General features: G+C 38.7%; 1 protein-coding gene across 3 annotated transcripts in view; it reads left to right on the top strand.

Annotated features, from left to right (window-relative positions):
- The first annotated feature begins 812 nt into the window (after positions 1 to 812).
- Positions 813 to 27,114, top strand: part of Fntb (Farnesyl transferase beta subunit) — a 339,753-nt gene continuing 313,451 nt past the window's right edge. For 2 of the 3 annotated variants that reach the window (XM_067136752.2, XM_067136753.2), the window contains exon 1: positions 813 to 1,045. In XM_067136752.2, the coding sequence (XP_066992853.1) occupies positions 959 to 1,045 (87 nt within the window). In that variant the 5' untranslated portion in view covers positions 813 to 958. The remainder of the gene's footprint in view (positions 1,046 to 27,114) is intronic. The other variant, XM_067136751.2, reaches the window with a different exon arrangement.

Below are 27,114 nucleotides of genomic sequence, written 5' to 3'. Positions count from 1 at the left end.
TGTGATCATACAATGTTTTTTAAATGAGAAAAAAGACAAATCCAACCGTAAAAGTTCAGGCAGGAATACTGAAGCTAAAAAAGTAATGCATAAATGAAAGATCAAGCCATTTCACAGCAGCCCATTTCATATCTTGCTTATGTGTCTAATTTCAGTCTTTGAATAATAACCTTTTAAATAATACTTCATTCATTTATACAGAATTGCATTAGCAACTTCGAAGTTAATATCTCAATACCACTTTCTTTCTAGACGTAATTTATTTAACGATTTCCGCATATACATTTCCATTTATATTTGAATTTAGTGCGATTTGTTCAGGTCAAGTCACTACGAGCGCCACCGTCGAATTGTCTCCCATTTTAGCAAGGCGAAATCCGTAAGTGTCGCGTATTGTCTCTACTGTATTTGGATGCAATTATCCACTTCTCCTTTAAAACTGGATCGGCTGGAAATTATTGAAAACTCCAATTGTTCTCTTTTTCTTTTTTTTTCTTTTTTACGAATAGATATACCATATTTTATAGTGTATATGAAATTCACTTGGAGTTCATTTGAACACTAACAGTAAGTGAAATCTATAAGTAAACGTATTAAAAACACTTTTCTCCATATGTTGTGTGCTATTAAATTATATATATTAATACACTACAGCACATGCATACTATAGCACGATGTCGAGACATCTGGCGGCAGTACTGCGAACCTGGTTGGGGACGGTTTTTATGCTCAGAACTAGCGCACACTTCCCGGTCTTGTATGATAACACGTAGGCAACGGCTCGCGTGAACGACCCGTTCAAACTATTTGAACGAACTCGTACCAGTTCAAATGAACTAGTTAGTTCATGAACGACCCAACTCTACCCACCACTATATGCTATAGTTGGGTCTGTAATCTGTATTTGACGCAGATGTGTTAGTGATATGGGCTTTTCGGATGTTAGAATAATTTTGATATGACTGCTAAGCTTAGATGTTTAGAAGCTCTCCAATATGACCGTTTTGATGATGAAAATTATGCAACTCATACGTCAGAGGAACAGGTAAAACTTGGTTTGTTTGTATCTTGAATACATTTCCCTTTATTTTATAGGTTATGTCATCGTTTTGTCATTCATGAATGTGTTGTGTTAACCAAACATTCCACAGAAATCCTGGTTCACGAGTGGGTCATACTCAGGGCGGCATATCACAAATATCATTCGTTTGCGCTTTAATCATGATCTTACCCCCCAATATAAATTCCGTTTTCATCTGGCTAATTTACATAACTGTACGTGTGGTGATGGAGATGCGGATCACTTGTTTTTTCAATGTCCTTTAACCATGTCTGCGCGTCAGACGCTTTTCCGCATTCTTGTGTGTCTTGAACATTCGTTTCCTACCAGTGTTTCCTGTTTGTTGCATAATCCTACTGTTGATACGATTGAGGCGATCAGTGTGTTTCTTGATGAGTGTAAAATTGCATTATTTCCGGGAGATAGTGGGTTCGAATCCCACTGTCGGCAGCCCTGAAGATGGTTTTCCATGGTTTCCCATTTTCACACCAGGCAACTGCTGGGGCTGTACCTTAATTAAGTCCACGGTCGCTTCCTTCCAACTCCTAGGCCTTTGCTATCCCATCGTCGCCGTAAGACCTATCTGTGTCGGTGCGACGTAAAGCCACTAGCAAAATAAATAAATAAATAAATAATTGCATTATTACACAATGTACTGACATACAATTTCTTATAACATTAAACTCCTGCTTCCACTGGTGTTCTAGTGTTTCCGCCTTGATTGCTTTTTCAAACATACAGTTAAGTGCTATAGGTGTGTAAATGACTCAGTTAGGAGGTGTTGTGTAGATTGTTGTTTTGACGTATCGCGAGTGTATTCCCTATAAATTAGGATTTTAATAATAATAATAATAATAATAATAATTAATAATATTTAATGCAGCCAATGACCATATAATAATACAGTTATAGTCATAGTGGTCAATGTATAGTTCTATAGTTTATATAGCACTTAACTATTACAGAATTTTATCAGCGAGATTTGTCTGCTTTTGCATTTTATCACATGGTATCTATCACATTGGTTGCCACAGAGTTTACACTGGCACGGTTCACCTGGATCATGGTAGGTATTTCTCTTGCAGATTTTGTAGTGGAAACCATGTACCACAAAGCGAGTCATGTTGTGCCACAGTTCATAGTTAGCCGTTATCCATTCCCCGTTGATCATTGTGTCTGTGGAGAAGAAATCTAGCCATATATCGTCCCTTTTGTCATGAAGTTCCTTTAATAGGCTCTGGTATGCTCGTGACGTGGGCAATGATAATTCAAGCCTTAGATCTTCAATATAGAAGGGTTCTCTGGCAAGCAGGTAGACCATGCGTGATAGGGTAAACTTAGAGAATCCCAATGCTTTTTGCAGAAATCTAGCTTTTACCTTTTCAATTTCTTTGATGTGTTTCTTTTGCAGTTGGTCCCAGATTAGTGTCGGGCCGTAGGTTAATATCGGTGAGTTCTTTCGCTTAAACCCTTTCATTGCAGTTGGCAATGAAATTGTCTGTATATTCTGGATGCTGTTCATGGCAGATATGGCAATTGCCACTTTTTCCTTGATGTGGTAGCTGAACGTGTTTCCGTTTGTCTGTACTGTTAATCCAAGAGACAACTGTTAGTGGTTCTCAGCTGTAGTATATTATATCATTGGCTGCTGGCTTGCCACCTTTCCTGAAAGTCGTCACTGTTTTCTTCTCATTTAGTTTTTAGTTTTTTATTTCACGAGACTCCAGTACCATGTCGTCTGTGTATGCATATATTTTCACATTTCCTGAAGCAATGATCCTGGGAATGTCCGCAGTCGCAATATTGAAGAGCAAGGGACTGATTGGATCTCCTTGTAATACTCCAATCTTCTGGTCTAGTGGATCTGACACGTCCACATTGTCATCTGTCTATATCATGTTATTCAGAATATTCTTCAAAATTTTTGTGATGTAGTGTTTACCAATAATTGCTTCTAGTTTCTCAGTGATCATACCCTGTTTAATAAATCAAAAGCTTTCTTGTAGTCTACGAAGACAGCATGTAGCTTTCCTTTAGGGATTCTTAATGCGTCTTTTATCTCTTCTAATAGACATTTTATTGCCTGTAAGGTCGACTTTCCCTTTGTGAATCCAAACTATTCTTCTGGTATTGCTCCCTCTACTAGGGTGTATAAACGGTACATTCTAGGGCTATGCTATGATATGAATTTGGATCTTCCGTGTCTCCCTTTCCTTTGTATAGTACTTTAAGTGTGGCGGTTCTCCAATTTTGAGGAATATTTCCTTGTTTCAAACATTCATTAAACAGTTTTGTCCATACTTCCTTGAGGTTAGTTGTGGTACTTTTGAGATTTTCATAATATATTCCATCCGGTCCACATGCCTTTTTGTTTTTCGTCACACGTGTTGTGCTACTAGAGCATTGATTCTTTCATTCGTTGGAATATTGACTGCCTTGACTTTGAAGTGTTTTATTAGAAATTCTTGGCAAATATAGAATCCTGGTCGGACGGCGTTTTCTATACTGAACAAATATATTTGTTAAAATTGAGCAGTATAGTCATCATGGCTGACCTGGTACATTCGTTGTATGTTTCAGAGTGGGCCATTTAAGTTTCTTGTTAATATAATTGATCGTGGTTGAATGATTACACAGTGATCTTTTCTTTGTTTTGAATATTTCTTATTACTTTCTGTAATGATGGAATATTTTCTTAGCCTACAGAACATTTGATGATTGTGGGGCTATTACATTAAGGGGATTTACTACTGATTAGAAAATATGTAGTACAAAGTATCCTCAAAAAAAAAAAAAAAAAAGAAAAAAAAAAAAAAAAAAAAGATATTGTCTTAAAGTGGTTGTTTATAATGCTGTTTTAATAAACTCCATGCATCAGAATAGGACTTTGCTCTGCATCATCCAAAGAAAATCTTGACTGTCCACGAGAAAGGCTTCTCAAACAATGAGGTTTGAATTTAGATGTTATAATACTGTAGAAGTGGAAATGGTACGTTCATTCATCACCAGATGGCTCCCTGGACGCGGTACAGGGCTAGCGTTCGAAATGGAAGCTGACGGAACCATCAGAATCAGTCTGAGAGGGTCACATAAAATAACAGGTGTACACAACATATGATATTGACAGGTGTATGACATTGACACAACCCCAGAATGAAACATCTGGCGATGAGGAACGTATGAATTTGGAAGACACCAAAACAAAATAACAATAGTGAAGGGACAGGGAAAGGAACTACCTACTTAAATCCTTAATGGCCTGCAACCAGGTACTATTTAATTGATAGCCAGTGTCCCTGTTGAAATTGTTAGGATTTCTACGTATATCCACAGCTTCCCATATAATCCTGGACCTGTAGTCTCTAGTGTGGGTAAGAGCTCGAGCATGTCATGTTCCAAGAAGCTCGAGCTCTGCGAAATGTAAAGAATTGCACCTTATTTTCTTGACACGGCATAAGCCCTAAAGTATACAATAATAAAGTTTTATTATGAATCCACCTGTTCAATACATTATAATGTTATTACATTAAAATAACTTCATTAGTTAAAAAGTTATATATGGGACATGTTTCGCTCCCTTATAGAGCATCATCAGCCAAATCCGAATCTCAAACAATTGTTATTTACGTAACAAAGACTTAAGAACCATTAGAACACTTTTGACAAACTTAAAACTTATTCTATTCAAAAATCATAAAATATAAAATCCTTGTATACATGGCTCAATTACATGTGCTTAATAGGAACATATATTAAAATTATGGAAGAGAGAGTACTAAAATATAAAATAAATAATATATATATCATGTCCAAAATCCTAGAAAGATGTGAAGATCAATCTTGGGAGCCAATTTGTGGATCTTCTTAGTAGTGAGATCTGGTAAAAAAGTTATTTATCCCTTGTGGATAAGAGTCTATAAAGATTCAAAATTCATCGTCAAATTTGATGATTGAACTTATAACAGGATAAATGTTGGTCTTCAAGAAATTTAAATGCTTGTCTTGTGACCTCGGCGAATGCTGTTGGAAAGATATATTCTTATAGTTGTCAATGACCGTTCGTTGAACTAATGGATTTTATAAAGATGATTGAAAGGGACGTAAATCAACGTTTGTATTGAAAGCTGCTGCTTGGTTTATCTTGTTGAATGTCTGTAACAAGAAAAGGAATCTTGTAAGTAATCGGAATTTGTGTTGCTAGTTAAGAGTGTGTTTCTAGAAACTTCACTTACCCCTCCAATTGCTGTTTGTCGGTTTGGTGTTGTCCGAGGTTATGTGGTGACTGTCTGTTCTGTGTCTACTCCTTGTGTTGTAAGAGTGAGGTGGTGGGGGTTGAGGGGAGGGAGTAGGGGTAGGAGGAGAAATGTTTGTGGGTGTGGTTTTGGAAGGGGAATGTCTAGTAGGAGCGCAGGGAGGGGTTGAGTTTTTTAATGTTGGATGATTATTAGTTATTTTGGGAATGAAAACTTTGGCAAAATTACTTTTTTCTAGATTGAGCGTCTTTAAGAGTTTCGGTAATTGTTCGTGCAACGGATTTCTTATTTCAATTTCGTCATTTAAATTTTTTTCCTTATTGAAATACTGGTCTAAGTGGATGTAAATATTTTCTAATTCTGTCATTAGTTTACCTTTTTCTATCTTCTTTATAATTTTTAGGTCTTTCTCTATGGTTGTAAATTGGTGGCCTGACTCTCTCATGTGAGCACTCATCTCACAATGTTTGTTGTGCTTTGTAGCATTAACGTGTTCTAAGTATCTTGTGAGAAAGTTACGGCCAGTTTGGCCAACATATGAACATTTACATTCTACACATGTTAATCTATAGATGCCAGAGCTTAGATAAGGGTTCTTGTTGGAATTTATACTATTGTGGTTGAAAAAAATGTTTCTGTTTGTATTTTGTGTTTTGATTGCTACATTTACATCTCGTTTTTTGATAGGATTAGTTATTTGAAAAATGGCTGGATTGGTGAATGTAAATGTTGCGAATTTGGACTGCTTAGTTTTAGATTAGTCACTTGCAATAAGCCCTAAAGCCTGTATCATGTCTTTAAGTGCCTTAGTTGTTTTCCCAACTGAAATCAACATAGGTCATTACAATGATGCTAGTAGGAATGTTGCAATTAAAAGCAGTGCTATCATATGAAATAATTAATCAAATTAAAAACCACACATTTTCTCACTTTTAACGAACTGTAGTACGCTAAAGTCAAAGAAATATTTGTTTATTTAATTCCACCTATTCAGTGATTTTAATTAAGAACTAGCAAATGTACTCGTGCTTCGCTACGATATTCTACATTGTATATGGATATCGAAGTAAATACTGTGCGTGCAGTAAAAAAGATTGTTTTAAAATTGCATGTCCCTTAGCGTTATCCGAGAAATAGCATAGGGAGGTCCCCATACGTTGTTTCCAATGTAAAGTGTGGGTTGCAGAGTTGTGATGATAACGGCAGGCTCACTTGCCTACTGCCATTCACAATCGAGTTGTGAAGTTTAATTTTTAATTGCAGGCCCCATTGCCTACTGCGTGGTCACAATCGATTTGAAGAGTTTTCGTTAAAACGACAGGCCCCCTTTCCTACTTCCAGACAGATTTGACGTGAGTTTTTATTATAATAGCAGGCAACTTCCCTACTACCAGACAAAATTGAGTTGTGCAATTATTATAATTACAGGCACTTTTCCTTCTGCGAGCCAGCTTACTGTCAGTCACACTGAGTTGGTGAGTTTCCATTAAAATAGCAGGCTACTATGCCTAATGCTAATCACATTTTAGATGGGTACATTTGTTTATAATTGCAGGCACCCTGGTCTACAGCCAATCACATTCAGGTAGGGGAGTTTTGAAGAAAATTGCACGCTCCCTTGCCTTCTGCAAGTCAAATCTAGAAGTGAATTATTCATTACAATGGTAGGCCCTCCTTACTAATGCCAGTTACACAGGAGTTGGAGAAGGACCCCATTCCTACCGCGAGTCAAAGTCGGTGTGGGGAGTACGGATTACAATAGCAGACACACCCTTTCTCGATCACTACAAATCGACATCAATGAATATATATAGATTGACATACGAAGATATAGGCCTATGCATGTTTAAATTATTGCAGACCTTCATTTACAGATTAATTGCTGCTAGACGGTACGTCATATCGACAAAGGATTGTACCATAAGATGCAGTATATAGTGGCCTAAATGGCTGGTCCTATGATATTTTCTGCATCTCATCTATTCATGCGTCAGATTGAGTTAGAAACGTTGAATACGTTGAAATTTGTGTAAGATTATCTTACATTGCGTTACTTTTCAGATAATTATGTGACATAGCATTTGGCTCACATGTGGGTATTGGGTGGGTAAATGTTCGTGTAGAGTTTGATGATTCTATCTTTCCTGTAAGTGATTGAAAGTATGAATTATGCATGTAAAATGTCCAAATTTACTTAAAATCGAGAAATATAGACGAATCTAATGAATAAGGGATACAGATACGACGAAACAAGGTTGAAAACCACTCCAAATTGAACGGAGATTGTACTATCCGTTATGTGATAGGAATTCCAGTTTATCCCACGAAATGCCTCGAAACGAAGGTCTGTACCATCATTAAAATTGCCTCCATATTTCGATATTCTTCGGGAATAAAAAGTGAAAAATATAAAGATCTTGGAAGTTTTCCGTCCGTTACAGTCTAAAACGTATAATTTTGCCAAATTTCAGTTTTCTTGCTCGTCTGGCAGATTATGCCACAATCTGAATTTTGGGTGAGGGGAGTAAAAATTAGGACTTTCAGAAAACTACACCAAAAATATGCAGATGGTCATTATTACCCCTCAAACGTGTAGCTGTATGAAAAACTTCACCAAAATAGTCAATGTACAGACACATACAATCGTTACGATTTTATTTATATAGATAAATAAGGAATCTGCTCCACGTACAACACCTTTTGGGCTACGTCCACTGGACTTAACCTGCAAAACCGACCGTTCATGATTCACTTATTAAACCTTCTGTAGAAAAATTCACGTGAGAAAAAATGTTTTAGAAATGGATTTCCATTAATTTCGGATGTACATATTTTGATGCAGTGCAAAATCATGGTTTCGGTTTCGGATAAACCCTCAGTAAATTTAGGTATTCAGAAATAATATTGGCCCTAAAACCTACTCAAGGACAGATGGCTTCTAAATATCAAGTTTGGTAGAAATGTATTCAGTGGTTTTCAAGTTATAAGAACTCACACAATCAAACAGATAAACAAACAGGCACCAAAGCTAAGAAATATGCAGATGGTCATTATTACATCTGAAACAGATAACTGTATGGAAATTCCGCCAAAATAGTCAATGTACAGGCAGACGGTCGTTATGATTGTATTTAGATAGATGGCAGATAAGCATGGGCACGTTCGTAAGTGCAAACCTTCATTTCGAGATTTACTGCTCCTAAACGGTACATCATACACTCAGACGTTCATTTTATCGCTCTACATGTTTGGTCTTAAAAATTTTTCTCGTATCTCCCATATTTATGTGTTCGATTGAGTTACAATACTTCAATGGGTTGAAATTTGGGTACTTTTTTAACATTTTACATTATTTATTACATACTTATATGGCAGCTAGAATCATGAAGTTTGGTTCGCATATAGCCATTCGTTGTGTCAATGTGCGTGCCAAATTTTATGACTCTTGCTTTCTTATAAGTGTGTCAATCTAAGTAACATACGTGTAAAAAGCATAAAAAGGGAAAAATTATAAGATCTTGATAGTTTTCTGTAGGTTACCGGCTAAAACGTATGATTTTGCTTAATTTCAATTTAACTCGTGTGGCAGATTGTTAGGCAATCTTGATTTTGGGCGAGGGGGGGTAAAATTTAGGACTTTCAGGAAACTATAGCTAAAAATATGCAGATGGTCATTATGACCCCTTAAACAGAAATCTGTACGGAAATTTCTCCAAAATAGTCAATGCACAGGCACACGGTCGTTATGATATGATTTATGTAGATAGATAAGGAATCTGCTCCACATATAACACCTTCTGGGCTATATCCGCTGGAGTTGGCCTGAGAAACCGACCTTTCATGATATCTCCCTTATTAATCCTCTTGTTGAAAATTGCACATAAGAAAAAATTAGAATTTGATTTCCATGAAGTTTGGTCGATTTCCAGTCAGGTTGGTCTTGTACATTATATATTGTGGGAGAGTAAAATCATCATTTCGTTTCCCTATAAAACCCCAGTCATTACCGGGAATTTGAAATGGTATTGACCTTAAAACCTACCCTTGGACAGGAGGATGCTAAATATAAAGTTTGGTTCAAATATCTTCAGTAGTTTTCGAGCTGTAAGAAATACGCTTTACAGGCACCCGCTCTTGCGTTAAGTCCGATGGGACTTGTACCGAAAAACGGTCCGTTAATGATATCTCCCCTATTAATCCTGTTATCATAATGATGCACATGAGAAAAAAGGTTTAGAAATTAATTTTCATTAAGGCAGGCAGATTTCCATTAAGTTTGCTTATGTATTTTCTTAGGGAGTGCAAAATCACGGTTTTGGTTTCGTAAAAAACCCCAGTCAATTCAGGGATTTAGAAACAGTATTTGCGCTAAAACCTACCCAAGGACAGGTGGATTCTAAATATGAAGTTTGGTGGAAATATATCCAGTAGTTTCCGAGTTATAGAAGGACAGACAAACAGACACCAAAGCTAAAAATTATGCAGATGGTCACTGTTACATCTGAAACTGATAACTGTACGGAAATTTCGCCAAAATAGCCAATGTACAGACTCACGGTCGTTTCGATTTTATTTATATAGATTAATTCTTATTAATTAAATTATAGGGACATAGTTTGCACTTTTTTCTACTCTCTTGCCTGCTAGTCAAAGTCAAGTCTCAGCTGCATAAGTCAGTATGGGTACATAGTACATTTTGAATATTATATCTCTACTTTTCCTTGGTACTTCTTTGCTCCAAACAAGTCTTCTTACACTTTGGTAGAATGCATTACTCTGCTAATCTCCATGTCCACCCTAGCATTTTGCATTAATTCACTTCCTAGGTATTTATAGCTGTTCACAGTTTCCAGACTCTGACTTCCAATTTTCACAGTGCCCTTTCCTTGCCTTTCCTCTCTCGACATCACAATAGTCTTGCTTTTCACTGTACTGTTTTTCATCCTATACTTCTAAGTTTTTTCATTCAGTACATCTAGTTGTTGTTGCACTTCTTTGCTGTTCTTTCTCCAGATCACATCTTCTGCAAATAGCAGTATCTTTATCTCTATTGGCTTCCTTTGTTTCCTTTGCAGTTTTGCACATGACCATAATAATCAACAAAAGAGGTGACGGCACACTCCCCTGTCTTTCTTTTTTTTTTTAAATGCTTTTTGTTCGGGGCGTTGACCTATCGACTCCCCTGTCTTAGTCCAGTCTTATTCTTAAACCGTTCTGTCTTTCCAACTGGGGGTCAGTACCCTGCTAACACAGTTGTTGTACATTGCTTGCATCATTTCTAACACTTCTCTTGAGTCTTTTTAACCGTGATTTCCCAAACCTTCTCTCTGAGGGCAAATATCATATGCATTTTCTTTCTATGCAAGTCATGACCAGGTCCTTTCCATATTCCCAGTTCTTTTCCATCTGCTGTCTCATGCTAAAGAATGGGTTCACTGTAGATCTTCCACTCCTGAAGCCATATTGTTTCTCGTGTAACTCTTCTTCAATCTTTCTTCTCATTCTTCTTTCTAATTGAGGCCACGGCCACTTCCTTCCCAGTCCATGTTTCACTTCCACACAGTGCCACACTCCAGATAAAAGTCTTCAGAAACATATTTCTAATTCCTATACCAATGTTGGAAGTGAGCAAATTTCTTTTCTTAAGAAAGCTCTTCCTTGCTTGTGCTGGTCTGCATTTTATGTCCTCCTTACTTCTGCCGTCATTAGTTACTTTACTACACAAGTAACAATATTCATCTACTTCCTTTAAGACATCATTTCCTAATCTAATATTTCCTGCATCACCTGCCTTCGTTCGACTGCTCTCCATTACCTTTTGTTTTGGACTTATTTATTTTCATTATGTACTCCTTACCAAAGACTTCGTCTATACCTTTCAGCAGCTTCTCGAGATCTTCTGCAGTTTCAGATAAAATAACAATTCAAAGCCCTAGATTCTTATACAGATTGTAGATAATTCTTCGTTCTCGGTATCTGATCCTAATCGCCTTCAGAATCCTAAATAGCTTGGTCCAATCAACATTATTGAACTCCTTTCCTAGATCTACGAACCCCGTGTACGTGGGCTTGCCCTTCTTAATTCGATCCAAGATCAGACGTAAAGTTAGGATTGCTTCATGTGTTCCTACATTTCTTCTGAAGCCAAATTGATCTTCTCCAAACTAAGCTTCGACTTGTCTTTCCATTCTTCTATAAATAATACATGTTAAAATTTTGCAGGCATGAGATACTAAACTAATGGTCAGTACCGGCTTTGTTGGGAATTGGTATAACAACATTTTGTCGAAAATCGGATGGCACTTCTCCTGTCTCATACATCTTACACACTAAATGGAATAACCTTGCCATGCTGGTTTCTCCTAAGACAGTCAGTAATTCAGAGAGAATGTCATCAATCCAGGTGCCTTGTTCCTATTTAGGTCTCTCACAGCCTGTCATACTCTCACCTCAAAATTGGGTTTCCCATTTCATCAGTATCAACAGCCTCTTATTGTTCCAGAACCAAATCATCTACATCTTTACCTTGATACAACTGTTGGATATGTTCCTGCCATCTTTCTGCTTTGTCTTCTTTCCCTAGAAGTGGCTTTCCATCTGAGCTCTTAATATTCATACACCGAGATTTTTTTCTCCAAAGGTTTCCTTGATTTTCCTGTATACAGCATCTACCTTTCCTAGGACCATACAACCTTCGACATCCTTGCACTTCTCCTTCAGCCATTCTTCCTTAGCTACCTTGGACTTTATATCCACTTCATTCTTTAATCGCCTGTATTCTTTTCTGCCCTCTTTACTTCTAGCATTCTTGTATTTTCGTCGTTCATCAATCAGGACTAGTAACTCCTGAGTTATCCATTGATTCTTAGTTGATATTTTCTTCCTTCCTAACATTTCTTTAGCAGCGCTACAGACTTCATTTTTCATGACTATCCACTCTTCCTCTATTGTTTCCTGGAGCCTTTTCATTTAGTCCTTGTGCAACATGTTCCTTGAAACAATCCTTCCACTCTTTTCTTTCAACTTGTCTGGATCCCATCTCCTTGCATTCCTTCCTTTCTTCAATTTCTTTACCTTCGGATGGCATTTCATGACCAACAAGTTGTGGTCAGAGTTCACGTCTGCTCCTGGGAAAGTTTTGCAATCCAACACCTGGTTTCTGAATCTCTGCCTTACCATAACGAAGTCTATTTGATACCTTCCAGTGTCTCCATGTCTCGTCCATGTATACAGCCGCCGTTATGAACAGTGCAGAATTCAACCAGCTGACTTCCCCTTTTGTTCCTTTGTCGCAGCCAGAATTTTCATACTGTGTTACCTTCTTTCAGGAGATACTAGTCCTGATTGATATAGGCATATAGACCTGCAGTATTCTAGTGGGCATTGGTTTGGTGTCTATCTTGACGACAATAATTCTTTCACTATGCTGGTCGTAGTAGCTTACCCGCTGCCCTATTTTCATATGCATTATTAAACAAACTCCTGCATTTCCCCTGTTTGATTTTGTGTTGATAATTCAGTAGTCATCTGACCAAAAATCCTGTTCTTCCTGCCAACGTACTTAACTTATACCAACTACATCTAACTTTAGTCTATCCACCTCCCTTTTCAGATTCTCTAACCTACCACAACGATTCAAACTTCTAACATTCCATGCTCTGACTCGCTGAATGTCAGTATCCATCTTCGTGATGTCTGCCCCCTCTCGTGTAGTCCCCACCCGGCGATCCGAATGGGGGACTAGTTTACCTCTGGAATATTTTACCCGGGAGGAAGCCATCGTCAATACATCATTTATACAGAGAGAGCTGCATGTCCTCGGGAGTTAGTTACTGCTGTAGTTTCCCGTTGCTTTCAGCCGTGTAGCATTATCAATATTGCTAAGCCATGTTGAGTATTATTACAAGGCCATATCAGTCAGTCATCTAGACTGCCCCCCTTGCAACTTCCGAAAGGCTGCTTCCCCCCCACCTTCGATGAACCATTTGTTAGTCTGGTCTCTCAACAGATACCTATTCGATATAGTTGCACTTGCAGCTCGGCTATCTGCTTCATTGGGACACGCAAGCCTTCCCACCGTGGCAAGGTCACATGGTTCGCAGGGGCAGACACTGGTATTATTATCCTTTTTTTTTCTAGTCTTCTGGTACACATTTTTGTTTCCACATGCACTTTAGTAGTTGGTACAACCATTGCATACCAACAGGTCCAGCAGCCTTTATCATTTCCACACTGATTTCATCCATCTTCACCTACCGCTAACTCCACCTCCCGTATTGTTTTATCATCCTCTGGTGTTGATTCCTCACACTGTATTGCTTCTATCTCCCCGTACAGTTGTTCACATTTAGTAGCTTATCAAAATACTACTTCCATCTTCTCTTTATCTCTTCTGGGTATGTTAACAGTTCCCCATCTTCCTTTTTCACTGGCTTAATGATACCTCTTTCTGTCCTGTTACTTCTTATAAGTCCATACACCATCCCTTTTACTGCCACTTACATCCGCTTCCATTTTTTGTGTAAATTCTTCCCAACTCTTCTTCTTTTCTTCCCCTACCACCTTCTTACATCTCCGTTTGCTGTTGAGATACTTCCTTTTGCTTTCTTCTGTTTGATCTTGGTTCCATTCTTGCCAGGCTGTCTTGTTTTCTTTCACCACTTTTCTCACTTCCTCATTCCACCGCGGTGTCTCCTTTTCTTTCACTCTTGTAGGTGTCCTGCTACAAGCACTCTCTGCTGCACTAACAAATGCCATTTTAAAATTGGCCCACTCCTCTTCTACATTTTCCACTTCAGTAACTGGGATTTGTTGCTTCAGTCTCTCCTGAAAATCTTCCTCTAGCCTACATTTTTGTCTTTCAGTTTCCATACTTTTAATTTGCTTTCTCGTATCTCTTTTAGTTTTTCAATTTTTCCCAACCATAATTTAGCCACCACAACTCTATGGTCCCCATCAAATTCCTCTCCTGGTAAAGCTGTCACATCTGTCAACTTCCTGCGATTTGTCCTTTCCACCAAAAAGTAGTCAATTACTGATTTTGTTCTTCTGTCACCCTACCCGTATCTCATCATTTTCTTGCTGTTTTTCTTTCGATACCATGTATTCCCCACTATAAGTCCATTTCTTTCACTGAAGCCCACTAGTTTCTCTCCTTCGCGATTCTTTTTCCCATATCCATATGGTCCAGTGACTTCTTCCTTTCCTTGTCTCTCGTTTCCGACCTGTGCATTCAGATCTCCCATAAAAACCATTTCCACACCTGAAATTTCTCTTTCTAATTTCTTCAAGAATCCTTCAATATCTCTTCCCTGTTTCTCATCTGTGGTGCATACACTTGTGTGAAGTTCAACATGTCACTCTTCATCATTAGTCTAATCTTCATTATTCTGTCACATATTCTACCACTTCAACATACTCCTCCAATTGCTTTGAAATGATTAGTCCCACTCCGTTTATTGCCTCTTGGCCTCCACTCCAGTATAATGTGTATCCTTTCCTCAATTTCTTCCTTCCATTACCTTTCCGTTTCACTTTCTCAGCCCCATCATTTCCACTTTCTTCTTCTCCATGAAATCTACTACTTCGCCTCCTTTCCTGTCATGATCATAAGATTTACTATTGCCATCTTAATGTTGGTTACTGGTCACCAATTTCTCACAGTTCCCCAGTACCCTGAGAACTGCACATCGCTTTAAGCAGGGAATGCCCTAGCTTTTTCCGAAGTTGATCTCCTAGTACCATACCATATAGGGATGTTCTTCATTGGGGAAATCATATTAACAAGGTTGTTAAGAAAGGTTACAGATCTCTTCACATGGTTATGACGGTATTTAGGGCTTGTAGTAAGAATGTAAAGGAGAGGGAGTATAAGTCTCTGGTAAGACTGCAGTTACAGTATGGCTCCAGTGTATGGGACCCTTAACAGGACTACTTGATAAGAGAACTGGAAAAAATTCAAAGGAAAGCAACATAGTTTGTTCTGGGCGATTTCCAGCAAACAAGTAGTGTTACGAAAATGTTGCCAACTTTGGACTGGGAGGACTTGGGAGTAACGAGAAAGAGTTGCTAAACTAGCTGCGAGTGGAGAGTTGGCGTGGAATGATGTAAGTTATGTAGATGAAGATAAAGTTGGAATTCAAGAGGACAAATTGGGGCAAATATTCATGTATAGGAGGAGGAATAAGAGATTGGAATAAGTTATGAAGGGAAATGCTCGATAAATTTCCAAGTTCTTTGAAAATGTTTAAAATTACGTAAACAATTGATTAGGAATCTGCCACCTGGGCGACAGCCCTTAGTGCAGATGATTGATTGATTGATTGATTGATTGATTGATTGATTGATTGATTGATTGATTGATTGATTGAAATACGAACTTTGGCTCATTTCCTTTGGTATAAATTATAGCTTTAAATGTTGTCATTTACTTTCTGTACAATGTTCCTTCGTTGTATGCTTGTACAAGCAATTGATGGGCTGAGAACCACAGTGGGCCAAGTGCCGTTTTTTAAAAATGGAGAAAATTAAGGTTGAAGTGTAGTCACTGCTATAATTCACAGGCACAGATTACAGAGACTACAACATTTGCATATTATAGTTAATAGATCCATTAATCATTACAAAACAAAATACAAAGATTATCTGGCTTTTTAATACAAATAAAAAGTAAATGAATACCATCATTTTCCACTGGAGTGGAATTCTCCCACTTCGGCTCTAAACAGAAAAGATGAATAATTTTTAACAATATGCCAGTGGGCCAGATCCACATGGCACTGTAAGGTACTTAATTTTGCCGTTGCTACATCACAGTATTGCAAATCCTTAAAAAACTTATGATTAACTGGTGGAATGAATGGAAGCATGGCAATTAAATCATCATATTTACCTTTTGTCAGCTTAATGGGCGCTATGTAAACAGTGCTCAGATGCCATGGTGAAGGTACTGAAGTTGTTACCTTTACAGATAGCCTACCCTTACGAGAAGGTGAAATATCAAGAATTTTCCATTCTTCCATTTCGTTGAGCATGTACCTGAACTTAATCTTAAGAGGTTCATTAGACTGGAAATGGAACCACCTAATTTTGAGCCACCATCTACTGTTTCCTTACGAATCACAAAGTTTTGTGACAGCTCCTTAATGTTCACAAAATCTTTGTTCCATTTTCTTCACACCAAAGGGCTTATTTCTCTTACATTCCTTAACTAAGGTCACTTAATCTTTACTGTAAACAGTGATTTTGTCGTACGTTTTGAAGTTTCGATGGTACTAAAATCTGTCATTAGGCAAATATGAATGGCCAGGTTCTAGGAACTTATGGTCAATAATTTTAAATTGGGAATAATGAACTAATGTGGCCCACAAAGATGCAATATACTGATTCCTATTCTGACCACCACAAGTGTCTGAATAGGCTATTAAATGATTTGCTGTTGTGCTGACGTTCCTCAGGTAATAGAGAATACATGAACCTACTTCTGTTGGACCGTTTTGTGCTGTATCTTCACCCCACATGTACATGTACCCTTTATCATGCTCACAGTTATGTATTCCTACATTATACACCCAAAACTTCCTCTTGTAAAAATAAACGCTACTTGTTATTAAGGGAAGGGGGAGGGTCTGCTGCATGTCAAATGGGTCTGTGTGAATGTTGCCCTTCTTTGTTAGCTCGGTGTCACTTCGCAACTAAGCACGAGCCTTTTCTGTCCGTTTTTTGTGCAATTCCCACTCATCACTAAGTTCGTTCTCCCTTTTTTCATCGACGTCATCGCTCATAACTGATCTTAATTTTATTGCAGAATGAACAACTATCACTTTTTGGCTTTGCAAATGATAAGTTGAACTAGGTATTTAAAACATCCCTGTAACACCATTCTTTCACAGGTTTACGGTTTTGCTCTGAGCACACTGAACAATATAATTCATACATCTTACTAAGTGTTAGGTCTTGTGACAAGTAGGAATGTTTTGCATTATCATTTAGCCTATAATGACTGCTTTATGTGGGAAAGCTCTGGATATGTTCTTTCACAAAGTCAGTGTCTTCTGCTCCTGTCTTGGTCCCAGGAACATGTCTACCACGCTGATCCTGAATAAATACAGGAGATTTATTCACAGCTTGTATGTAAAACACTCGTGACAGTCTCCCATTTGAAACAACATGCACCTGGAGAAAGGCTGCTTTGCACACTCGAATACTGGTTTCTCCCTGTAACAACAGGGAAACAGGCTATATGCACTGTCCACATTTTACATGATTACGATGAAGATTGTTGTTTTAAGGATCCTAACATGTAGATCATCAGCCCTCCATATTCTACAGAAAGCAGTAACAAGGCGTACATATTCATCACACACATGTTCATGCTGCTTCATTACACCAAATATTACTCATCTATACCATAATACTAAACTGTAATATTATCATATTTCACTTTTTAGGTCTAAAAGTTTTTTAGTAGCAGCTCCCACAAAATTTTTCGGCAGTCTTAAACTTTGTAGCAAAACAGTGTCAAAATCTAATTACAGTTTGATGATGTAATACGAATTGCACTAACCCTGATTTGAACTGGTAGCCAGTGTGCCTCCCATAAATATTAATCAGACATTTATAATAAATTACATTGTGTTCGCTTCCTATATTTTATAGCCTATAACACAATCAGTGCATAGCAGGATGAATATGCAAATAACTTACATTCATTTTTATATGGTATAATCTCGAACTCTGCTTGTGGCTTTCCTCGGGTGTGCACTTTTCACGTCGTCGTTTCACATCAGAAATTTGAACTGATGCTGCTAGATGAGCGTTTTGCTGGTCAAAATTTCCAAGCCTCCAAAATGCATCGTGGACTAGTTTACGTTCATCAGCTGTTCCCAGACGCTCGTAACACCGCAACGCACATTTACAATCTTTTTCTTGGTAACAGTTTGTGGCTATAGGCCTACCACTAACACTCACATATGCTTCACCACAGTTCTCTTCTTCTTCCGCTGATTTTTAATCCAAAACGCATTTTCTTTTTCTTCAATTTTTTATCACTGCTTCTATACTCCTCGTGGCCGATGTCCGCCATGATACTGTGCATATCACGTGACTCGGAGAAAGAGAGGGATTGGTCATGCGGATTTGGCCCACTATGGCACTACCTCCAGTGGCTAGTTCAATTTTGGTTGATATTTTGTGACCCTGTAGCACATAAATGGGAAGACGTGGAGATAGTCCAGTTGGAGAGATAATACCTGGGTCAGAAATGAACCACTAGATGGCATTAACTCAATTTCGACAGTTGGTGGATTTGGCTTGCTATGGTTCTCAGCCCTTCAATTGTAATATTTTCACTGAGGTATCTCAGTTTTATGTAATGTTACTTTTTGTAACAAAAACTCCTTGCTATCTTATAGGAAAATTTTATGATCATGAGGCTATTACATTAAGGGGATTTACTACTTGATTGGAAAATATCTAGTAGAAAGTATCTTCAAAAAACAAAAAAAGAAAGATTGTCTTAAAGTGGTGGTTTCTAGTGCTGTTTTAATAAAATCCATGTATCAGAAGTTCAGTAGAACTTAATTTTATGTGAAATCACATTTGAAGTTAGTGAGCCTCTATACCAGCTATGGTATTTTTAAGCCAAGATGGAAAGCAGAACAATTCTGTAGCTTTTGGTAAAAAGTAAATTTTATTACTACTATTCACTGTTTTTATGTTTGGTTGATTGGCTGAATGGTCAGCATACTGGTCTTTGGTTCAGAGAATCCTGGGTTTGCTTCACAGCTGGTGCAGGGATTTTAACTGCATACAGTGAATTCCTCGGAATTGTGAACTGGGTGTTTCTGTTCATCTTAAGACACATTTCTTCATCTACATGCAACATATTACTGACCACTACGGGAATGCACAGTGATGAATACATTCCCCTGCATTGGGGTGGTGCCAGGAAGGGCTTCCGGTCGTAAAACTAGGGCAAATGTACATCATGTTCGAACCCAAATAAATCAGGGAAAAGGCCAAGAAAAGACTGTAACATTGTTTTTTCTTGTTCTGTAGTAGAAATCCACATACATCTTCATGCTATGCCTTCCATCATTCAGTCGGCAAATCTCACTGAATCGACTAAATGCCTCCACAATCCTGCAACTAGCTCTGTGTCCTTGCATAGTTCTACACCTCTTACTATTAAATCATAAAAAAAACTGAGTCTAACCCTCGTCGCCTTGTTTTCCCCCTACTTCTCTTACTGTGCATGGCTATACAGTGCCATTCATAACATTTATTCATAACTTGGCCTTTATCACCTCATTTTGAGTACCCTTTTGCCATTATTTCTCATCTGTTTATACCAGCAATCATTCTTACTGTTTTCATGTCTGTTACTTATGAATAAGATAAACTGAATCCGCCCAGTTTTCAATCCCATACAGCAAAGTCGTTCGGAAAACTGTGCACTGTAAAGATTATTAGCTGCGCTGCACCTTGACTCAATTTCATATAGTACCGTTAATTGGCGGGGGTGGGGGGGGTTTGATCAAGAAAATTTAGGAAAGTGTTCAAAACTTTTACTGTAATTCTTTAGAACCTCCAGAATATTTTATTTCAGCAGAAGAATCAATTCTACACACTTCACAGTGTAAAAATCACTCAGTGATTATTATATGTACCACCTAAAAATATAATACTACAATCAAACCCTCTTGCCTTGTTGGGGTGACTTTGATCATTGCTTGGAAATAGCATAAAAACAATGGCCCAGGTCTCCCATAATCAACGTTACCCAAATTTTAAAATTCTGCCAAGTAGTTTTCTGTTTATAAAGCAAAATGTATCTCGAAGAGACATCGATCACTGACAGTATAGATGTAAAAAACAAAAAAACACACACATTTTCACAAATAGAATGATGAAAGTAGGGCAGTGAAAAAACACTTTACTCTTTCAGTACTGTAAAGTCACAAACTTCTTTAACATCAATACAAAAGTCAAACTTGTACCACAATCTGTCACCATCCTGAATGAGGTGAGGGTCCAGTAGTACAGCATTTATGTCCGTTTTATTAACGCTGGAGGTATCACTCTCCTTTGGCTAAAAAACCATTTTACTGGCATTCACTGATTTTAGGCTCATGATTTCATACTCGTTGTCAAGAAGAATATCCTGAACAACACACACATAGTGAAACTGTACAGTCTTATGTTTCCCAGAGAGAAATTTGACCAACACAAAGCTGCCAACATGTATAATACTATTGGAAAGGATTCTTTCTGATTACATCAGACATGTTTGCAAAATTAATAACTGGTTTGATAGAAGGCAGTTTGGGTTTAGGAAAAGTTATTCCACTGAAGCTCAACTTTTAGGATTCCTGCAAGATACCAAATATGTCTTCTTTTTTTTTATTCCATAAAGAATGGCTAAGGAGTGCAAGTGTAGGAACTGTGGATGTGGCCAGGCATTAAGGAGTATGAGGGAGGAGTTGGAGAGTTTTGAGGGAGATGATTAGGATTTTCTCAGAGGACAAGAAGGAAAGTAGGCTTCCCTCAAACAATGTACAGGATACAGTAGGTATCTACTGTAAATTCTCACCACACGGTGCCACATAAGTTTCAGGAGTCTAGCATTCAGGATTAGTGGTTACTTCTTCACCGTTATCATTATTTTCATTTTCTGGGATTGGATTATCATCACTTTCTTCAGAACTAGATGGAGTTGCAGCAATGCTTCTTCCAGTTTCTACATTCAAACGAGTCTTCTTCTCCCGACATTGGGGACTCTCATTAGCTTCAAATATCTTCTCTTGCAGGAAGGATACCAAAACACCTTCCACACTTGGGGAGCCTTGTTCTCCATGAGGTAATTTGTCAAGTACTCTTCATGGGTTCAAAGGAAAAATTCCATGGCTTCAAAACCGCTCACTAAGTTGCGATTGACTCTGCCACGTTCAGTTCCTAATTCATTCCTCTTTGATAAACCAGAGTTCATTTTACACAAAGCTTGTTTCAGGAGTGGTGAAAATGTATCCTGCAAGGTAGACTGTTTCTGATGCCTCATTTTCCATTCAGGTAGGCCTAAGGCAGACTTCCATGCAGCTTTGAACAAACGAAAAAATGCCACATCTAAGTGTTGGCAAAGGTGAGTAGAATTGGGTGGCAAGCATACAAAAGCATACAATACTCTTCACACAGTCTTGACACTTCACTTGTAAAATGTGAAGCTAGGTCACCAATAACCACTTTGCATGCATCCAACCGTTTTGCATGAGGTAGAAGCACACTGGTAAACCAATTGGTGAAACAAGAAACTTTCATCCAACCATGCGAAGTATGATTGTGCCGTGATCCTCTTGAACAGCATTGTCTTCACAACAAGGGTAGCCTTTGGGACCCTCTTTGATCCATTGGTCCCATAACTGTTTACTTTCGTAGACAACGTACGGTGGAAGAAGGACACCTGAAGCCGAACCACAAACCATAAATTGTGGTGGAGGACTTGCTGCGATTCATAACTTTTTCAGGGTACTTCATGGTGAAGGAGAAGCTTCTTGCCTGGGTCATCTGTCACGTTTGTCTCATCATAATTGAAGAGGTTAGTGGGGGGTACACCATCAACTGTTTCATGCAGATTCGTGAGTAGTTCTTAAAGATTTCTGGAGATACTTGAACTCTAGCTCTTGAAATATTGGCTGTTAGTCGCTGGCAGATATTCACTTTGTGGCGGCTTAGCATGCTGTATGCCCAGTCAGTTCCTGGAAGGTTGTTTTGAAACATAGTCACACTTCTTCTAATACTGTCAAAGTATGATTTTGTTAACAATCTTAAATTAAAAAAGTGTCTTTGGGTACCTCCAGTCTGCACATGTTATGATAGAATGGATGATTTCTTCCTCCTCTGATGATGATAATGCAGGCTGACCTCCAATTGACCTTGAGTGCTGCCCGTGAATTTGTTATTTATTTTGCCTAATGGTATCTTGCATCGCCTTGAATCCTCTCTCATGCTGATTTCTCTACTCTTCACCTTCTCAATGGCTTCTTGGAGAACTGTTGGACTGTAATTAACCGGGCGAGTTGGCCGTGCAGGTAGGATCGTTCAGCTGTGAGCTTGCAGCCAGGAGATAGTGGGTTCAAGTCCCACTGTCGGCAGCCCTGAAGATGGTTTTCTGTGGTTTCCCATTTTCACACCAGGCATATGCTGGGGCTGTACCTTAATTAAGGCCACAGCAGTTTCCTTTCCCCTCATAGGCCTTTCCTATCCCATCGTCAAAAACATATCAGATGTAAGGCTTTTCAGGTGTTTGCTCTATTAACCAGTGTTTCGTCTTAGTTCTGACACTAGACTCATCAGAGTGGGATGTGTCAGTCCCTACCCACTGACGCTGGGGTGTATGCAGGTGAACTTACCGGAATTGCTGGGTGGGCAATAATAATTCCATTGTGGAGATTTATCTCCCGTATGCAGTTATCAGACTGTGCCTCTTATTAGGGCTTCTGATAAGTTCACCTGCATACACCCCAGCGTCAGTGGGTAGGGTCTGACACATCCCACTCTGATGAGTCTAGTGTCAGACCTAAGACAAAACGCTGGTTAATAGAGCAAACGCCTGAAAAGCCTTACATCTGATATGTTTTTGACATTTTTTACATGCTCTATTGGTGAAAAATATCCAATTCCCTCCATGGGAATTTAGAATTTTCCATCCCATCGTCGCCATAAGACCTATCTGTGTCGGTGCGACATAAAGGAAATAGGAAAAAAAGGACTGTACTCACAGTAGGTTCAAGAACCTGGTTTCCGATTAAGGGCCCTAGGCATCATGATTTCCTGAAAATGGGTGAAATATAAATCTAGGCATTTCCATATGAACTAATTTTGAATAACAGCTTTGACTTGCATTAGGCCTGTGTGAAGTTTTTAGGTTATGCTACCTCTGCTTATCATGCATTGATTCAAAACTTCTGAGCAGTAGTAAAATATTAACTGATCAATTTCACCCCAGTGTAAGTGATCAAAGTCACCCCCAGCAAATTATAGGCTATAGAGGTTAGAGCATAACCATTAGCCCTTTTCTGCTGTGATATTTAGGGACTAAAATGTACCTTATGTAACATATATAGATTGTGAATATGTAGGAATAAGGCATTTTGGTTAAAACTTACACTATCCCCTGTGGGTGGGGGACGCAGATGAAAAATACACCCACGGTATCCCCTGCCTGTCGTAAGAGACGACTAAAAGGGGCGACCAAGGAATGATTATATTAGAATTATGAAACTGCTTGTGATTAGTACCTCCATGCAGGGAACATCATGGGTCGCGTTTCCTTACACGTAGTACCACTATATTAGGTACCAAATAGGTTTGTGATTAGTAGCAAACGAGAGTGCGACGGCTTTTACAGTACCTGTGATTAGTAGCACTATATGAGTGACACCATGGGATGATGGAACCCCTGGTTCTGGCTTGCATATCCGTTAAATGTTTACGGAGTGGGTTCCGCACCAACTGACAGAGGGACAAAAGATTGACAGAATGGTGTTATGTCCGAGTCATCTGCATCGGTACCACGAGGAAGAGTATGCATTTTTGGCCCGTATCATCACAGGATGAAACGTGGTGCCACCATTTCAAGCCCGAGAGCAAATGGCAAAGCCAACAACGGAAACATCGCAATTCTTCCCTGCCAAAGGGATTCCAAGTTGTTCATACAAGTTCCGGTAAAGGCACGATGACCTCCTTTGACTGCAGGGACCCTCTGCTCGTAGACTTCCTTGAGTGTGGTCCACAATCAATGCACAGCCCTATCAAGATGCTTTGTATAAACTGCAACACGCCATAAGTCAAAACGCGCTGTAATGATGTCGGATGGAGTCGTCCTGTTGCATGATAATGCTTGTCCCATACTTCCAGTCTGGCGAGCTATGCTTCAGCGATTTGGTTGGGCAATGCTTCAACATCCTCAGTACAGCCCAAACCTATCACCTTGTGATTTTCACATTTTTGGCGACCTGAAGAAAGACATTTGTGGACATCGGTTTCATTTGGACGAGGAAGTGCAAGAATGGGTGTGGTTGTGGATCCATCAGCGACCTACCTCTTTCTACAAAACTGGAATTGATCTTCTCGTCTCCCAGGCGGTTAAATGTATTAATGCTTTTGGTAATTACTTTTGAATGAAACCATTCCATGGTCACGTTGTAGCGGGTGTTTGGCTTTCATTCGATTGCACCTTATAAATATATTGGTAATTTTGAGGACTCCTCAAACTTTAAAATTAATTTAGTTAAAAAATAGCACATCTGGAGTTAACGCCCTTTTCCTGCGCACCGACATGCCAATAATTTTCTTGTTCCTTAACCTGTTTACCTCACTAACAATAAGAAGATAGCGCTTGGGTAATTTCTGTCAAAACAAACAAGGAACAATTTCACCTCAGTGTCTTCCACCCCACCACCTCGTAAGATGAAATGCGAGAACTCTGTTGTTCATACCCATATCCCCTACCTCTGTCTGTGAATTGTTAGGACGCTGGGTGCATAAATATCGGTAACAGAAAAAAACGTGCTCACTTAATCGCTCTTAATAATGGACTCATCAGTGATAGGGCTCTCGCTCTTACTGCAGGATAATGCACAGTTTAATATAGGAATTTCGAAGGGACAGACAAAAACTGTTGTAATATTGGGGTTCTCGTTATTTACCGTACTCGTTATAGCGGACTTCGACTGTATCTAATAGAATAATGCTTAGACAGAGACTCATAAACAGTTTTCAGTTGAACACAGATCCCAGGAGCTGACATAAGCTCTTATCACAATTTGGATGAAGAAAGGAAGGAATAGAAAGAGATGGAAAGTGCCAGGCTGAGTGGCTTAGACGATTGAGGTGCTGGCTGTCTGACCCCAACTTGGCAGGTTTGATCCTGGCTCAGTCCGGTGGTATTTGAAGGTGCTCAAATATGTCATCCTCGTGTCGGTAGATTTACTGGCATGTAAAAGAACTTCTGCGGGACTAAATTTCTGGCACCTCAGCGTCTCTGTGAACTGTAAAAGTAGTTAATGCGACGTAAAGCCAATAACATTATTATTTATTAGAGATGGGAAGTAGAGTGTTGAAAGGATAGGAAGGAAGAATAAGCTTTAAAGAGTTTATTGTGTAGGAGCTAATTGAACGTGAAAGAAACTCTAAAGGTAGACAGTCTTAAGAGATACTGTCTTATCAGTTATCTTGAACCACTCATCACAGTGCCGAAATTTGATTCAATTTGTAATGGAATGGTTGCCATTAATTGTTGGAGAACCTTATCTTCAGAGAGTTATCTGAAATAGCTCTGTATGGGGTTTTCTGTAGCAATTTATCTTCCATAATATCAAACAAATCCGGCACATCGGTGGACTAATAAGTATGGAGAGCTTTTGTAAATTGTTTACATTGCGGCTTATGCCTACACATTTTGCGAGACCTTTACATAGAAAGAAAACCTGGAGATCACCTAACCCATTACTAGGGGAATTCCAGATCAATCCTGTTGGAGTTTTCGCAAAGAATTTGCATGAAATTCAAAATATTAGAGTGTGAAATGGAGTCATATATTCATAGATTCGGATCACTACCTCCCAGAGTTCTGCAGAGCGGCCCAGCCCATGAGCTGCTTCTGCAATAGACTGCAATAGGCTTTGAAAGACTCGAACATACGAAGCCCGTGACGTCATCGCACGGGCCGGTCTGGGCCAGCGCTCTGTCATTTGTACGCGGTGAGCCAAGGACAGCGCTGTGGTAGTTCTATGGGCTGACTACTTCAATGTGTACAGTGTACTGCGTGTCAGTGGAGTTCGTTGCATTGTGGTCGAGTGGAGACAATCAAGTTTGCTGTGGTTTTCAGTTTGACTTCTCTGTCTATCCTGTTATCGGAAACGAATGTGGACTGTAGTTCCAAAAGAAAAGAAATTGTGGCAAAAAACGTGAAGGAAAGAAAAGAAACAAACTAACTAAAAACCGCATAATACAAGACGTCTGAACCGGATCCTAAACTTAAAGGTCATATTTGGTTAGTATTCAAGCTTGCCGTTGATGGTGATGGGAAAGACGTTTATTTTGTGTGCTTTACGATCTACGGTGAACTTTATGTACACACTAGCAGTTACCCGCTGCATCTCGCGTGGATTTTGTAATTTGATAAAAGTAATCATTCCTCGGTACTGTACTAAGACATTGTCTGGAAATCCCTAAAGTATGAAACCTCACTGAAAAATTGAGTTTCATCTACCCCAGAAACTCCTTGTAAACCACGTTTGTGGTATTGCCTTTTGAAGCTAAGATGACCATGCGACATAGAACTGTACACGTGAGAACGTCTTCTCTCAAGTAAACAAAAAATGTTTATTTTTAAAGGAGATTCCAAATACATATTTCCACATCTGTAACATCTTCAGGTTTTGAGATCAGTATCCGCATAAAAATATTTCAACCCCTTTATTAGCCCTTCTTCCACCTCCACCTAAGTGGATTTTCTGAAAAAAAAAAAACAACCATGTTTATTTATTTTTAAAGGACATCCTAAGTACCAAGTTCCATGTCTGCAACATGTAAAGTTTTTGATATACACTGTAGATATTCCAGTACTAGTTTTAAAAACTCACCTGCTTTTTCAATTCTTTTCAATCCCTTAAGTGGTTTTCCAAAAACAAAAAATATGTGTTTATTGATAAAGGAGCTACCAAAAACCAATTATCACGACTGTAACATCTTCAGTTTTTGAGATATTTGTATCCTCATGAAAAAAATTGAACACCTGTTTCA

The sequence above is a fragment of the Anabrus simplex genome, chromosome 1 (genome assembly GCF_040414725.1).
Source record: "Anabrus simplex isolate iqAnaSimp1 chromosome 1, ASM4041472v1, whole genome shotgun sequence".
NCBI lineage: Eukaryota > Metazoa > Arthropoda > Insecta > Orthoptera > Tettigoniidae > Anabrus > Anabrus simplex.
The sequence above is the reverse complement of the archived record's forward strand: the minus strand, read 5'-3'. Positions and strand labels throughout refer to the sequence as shown.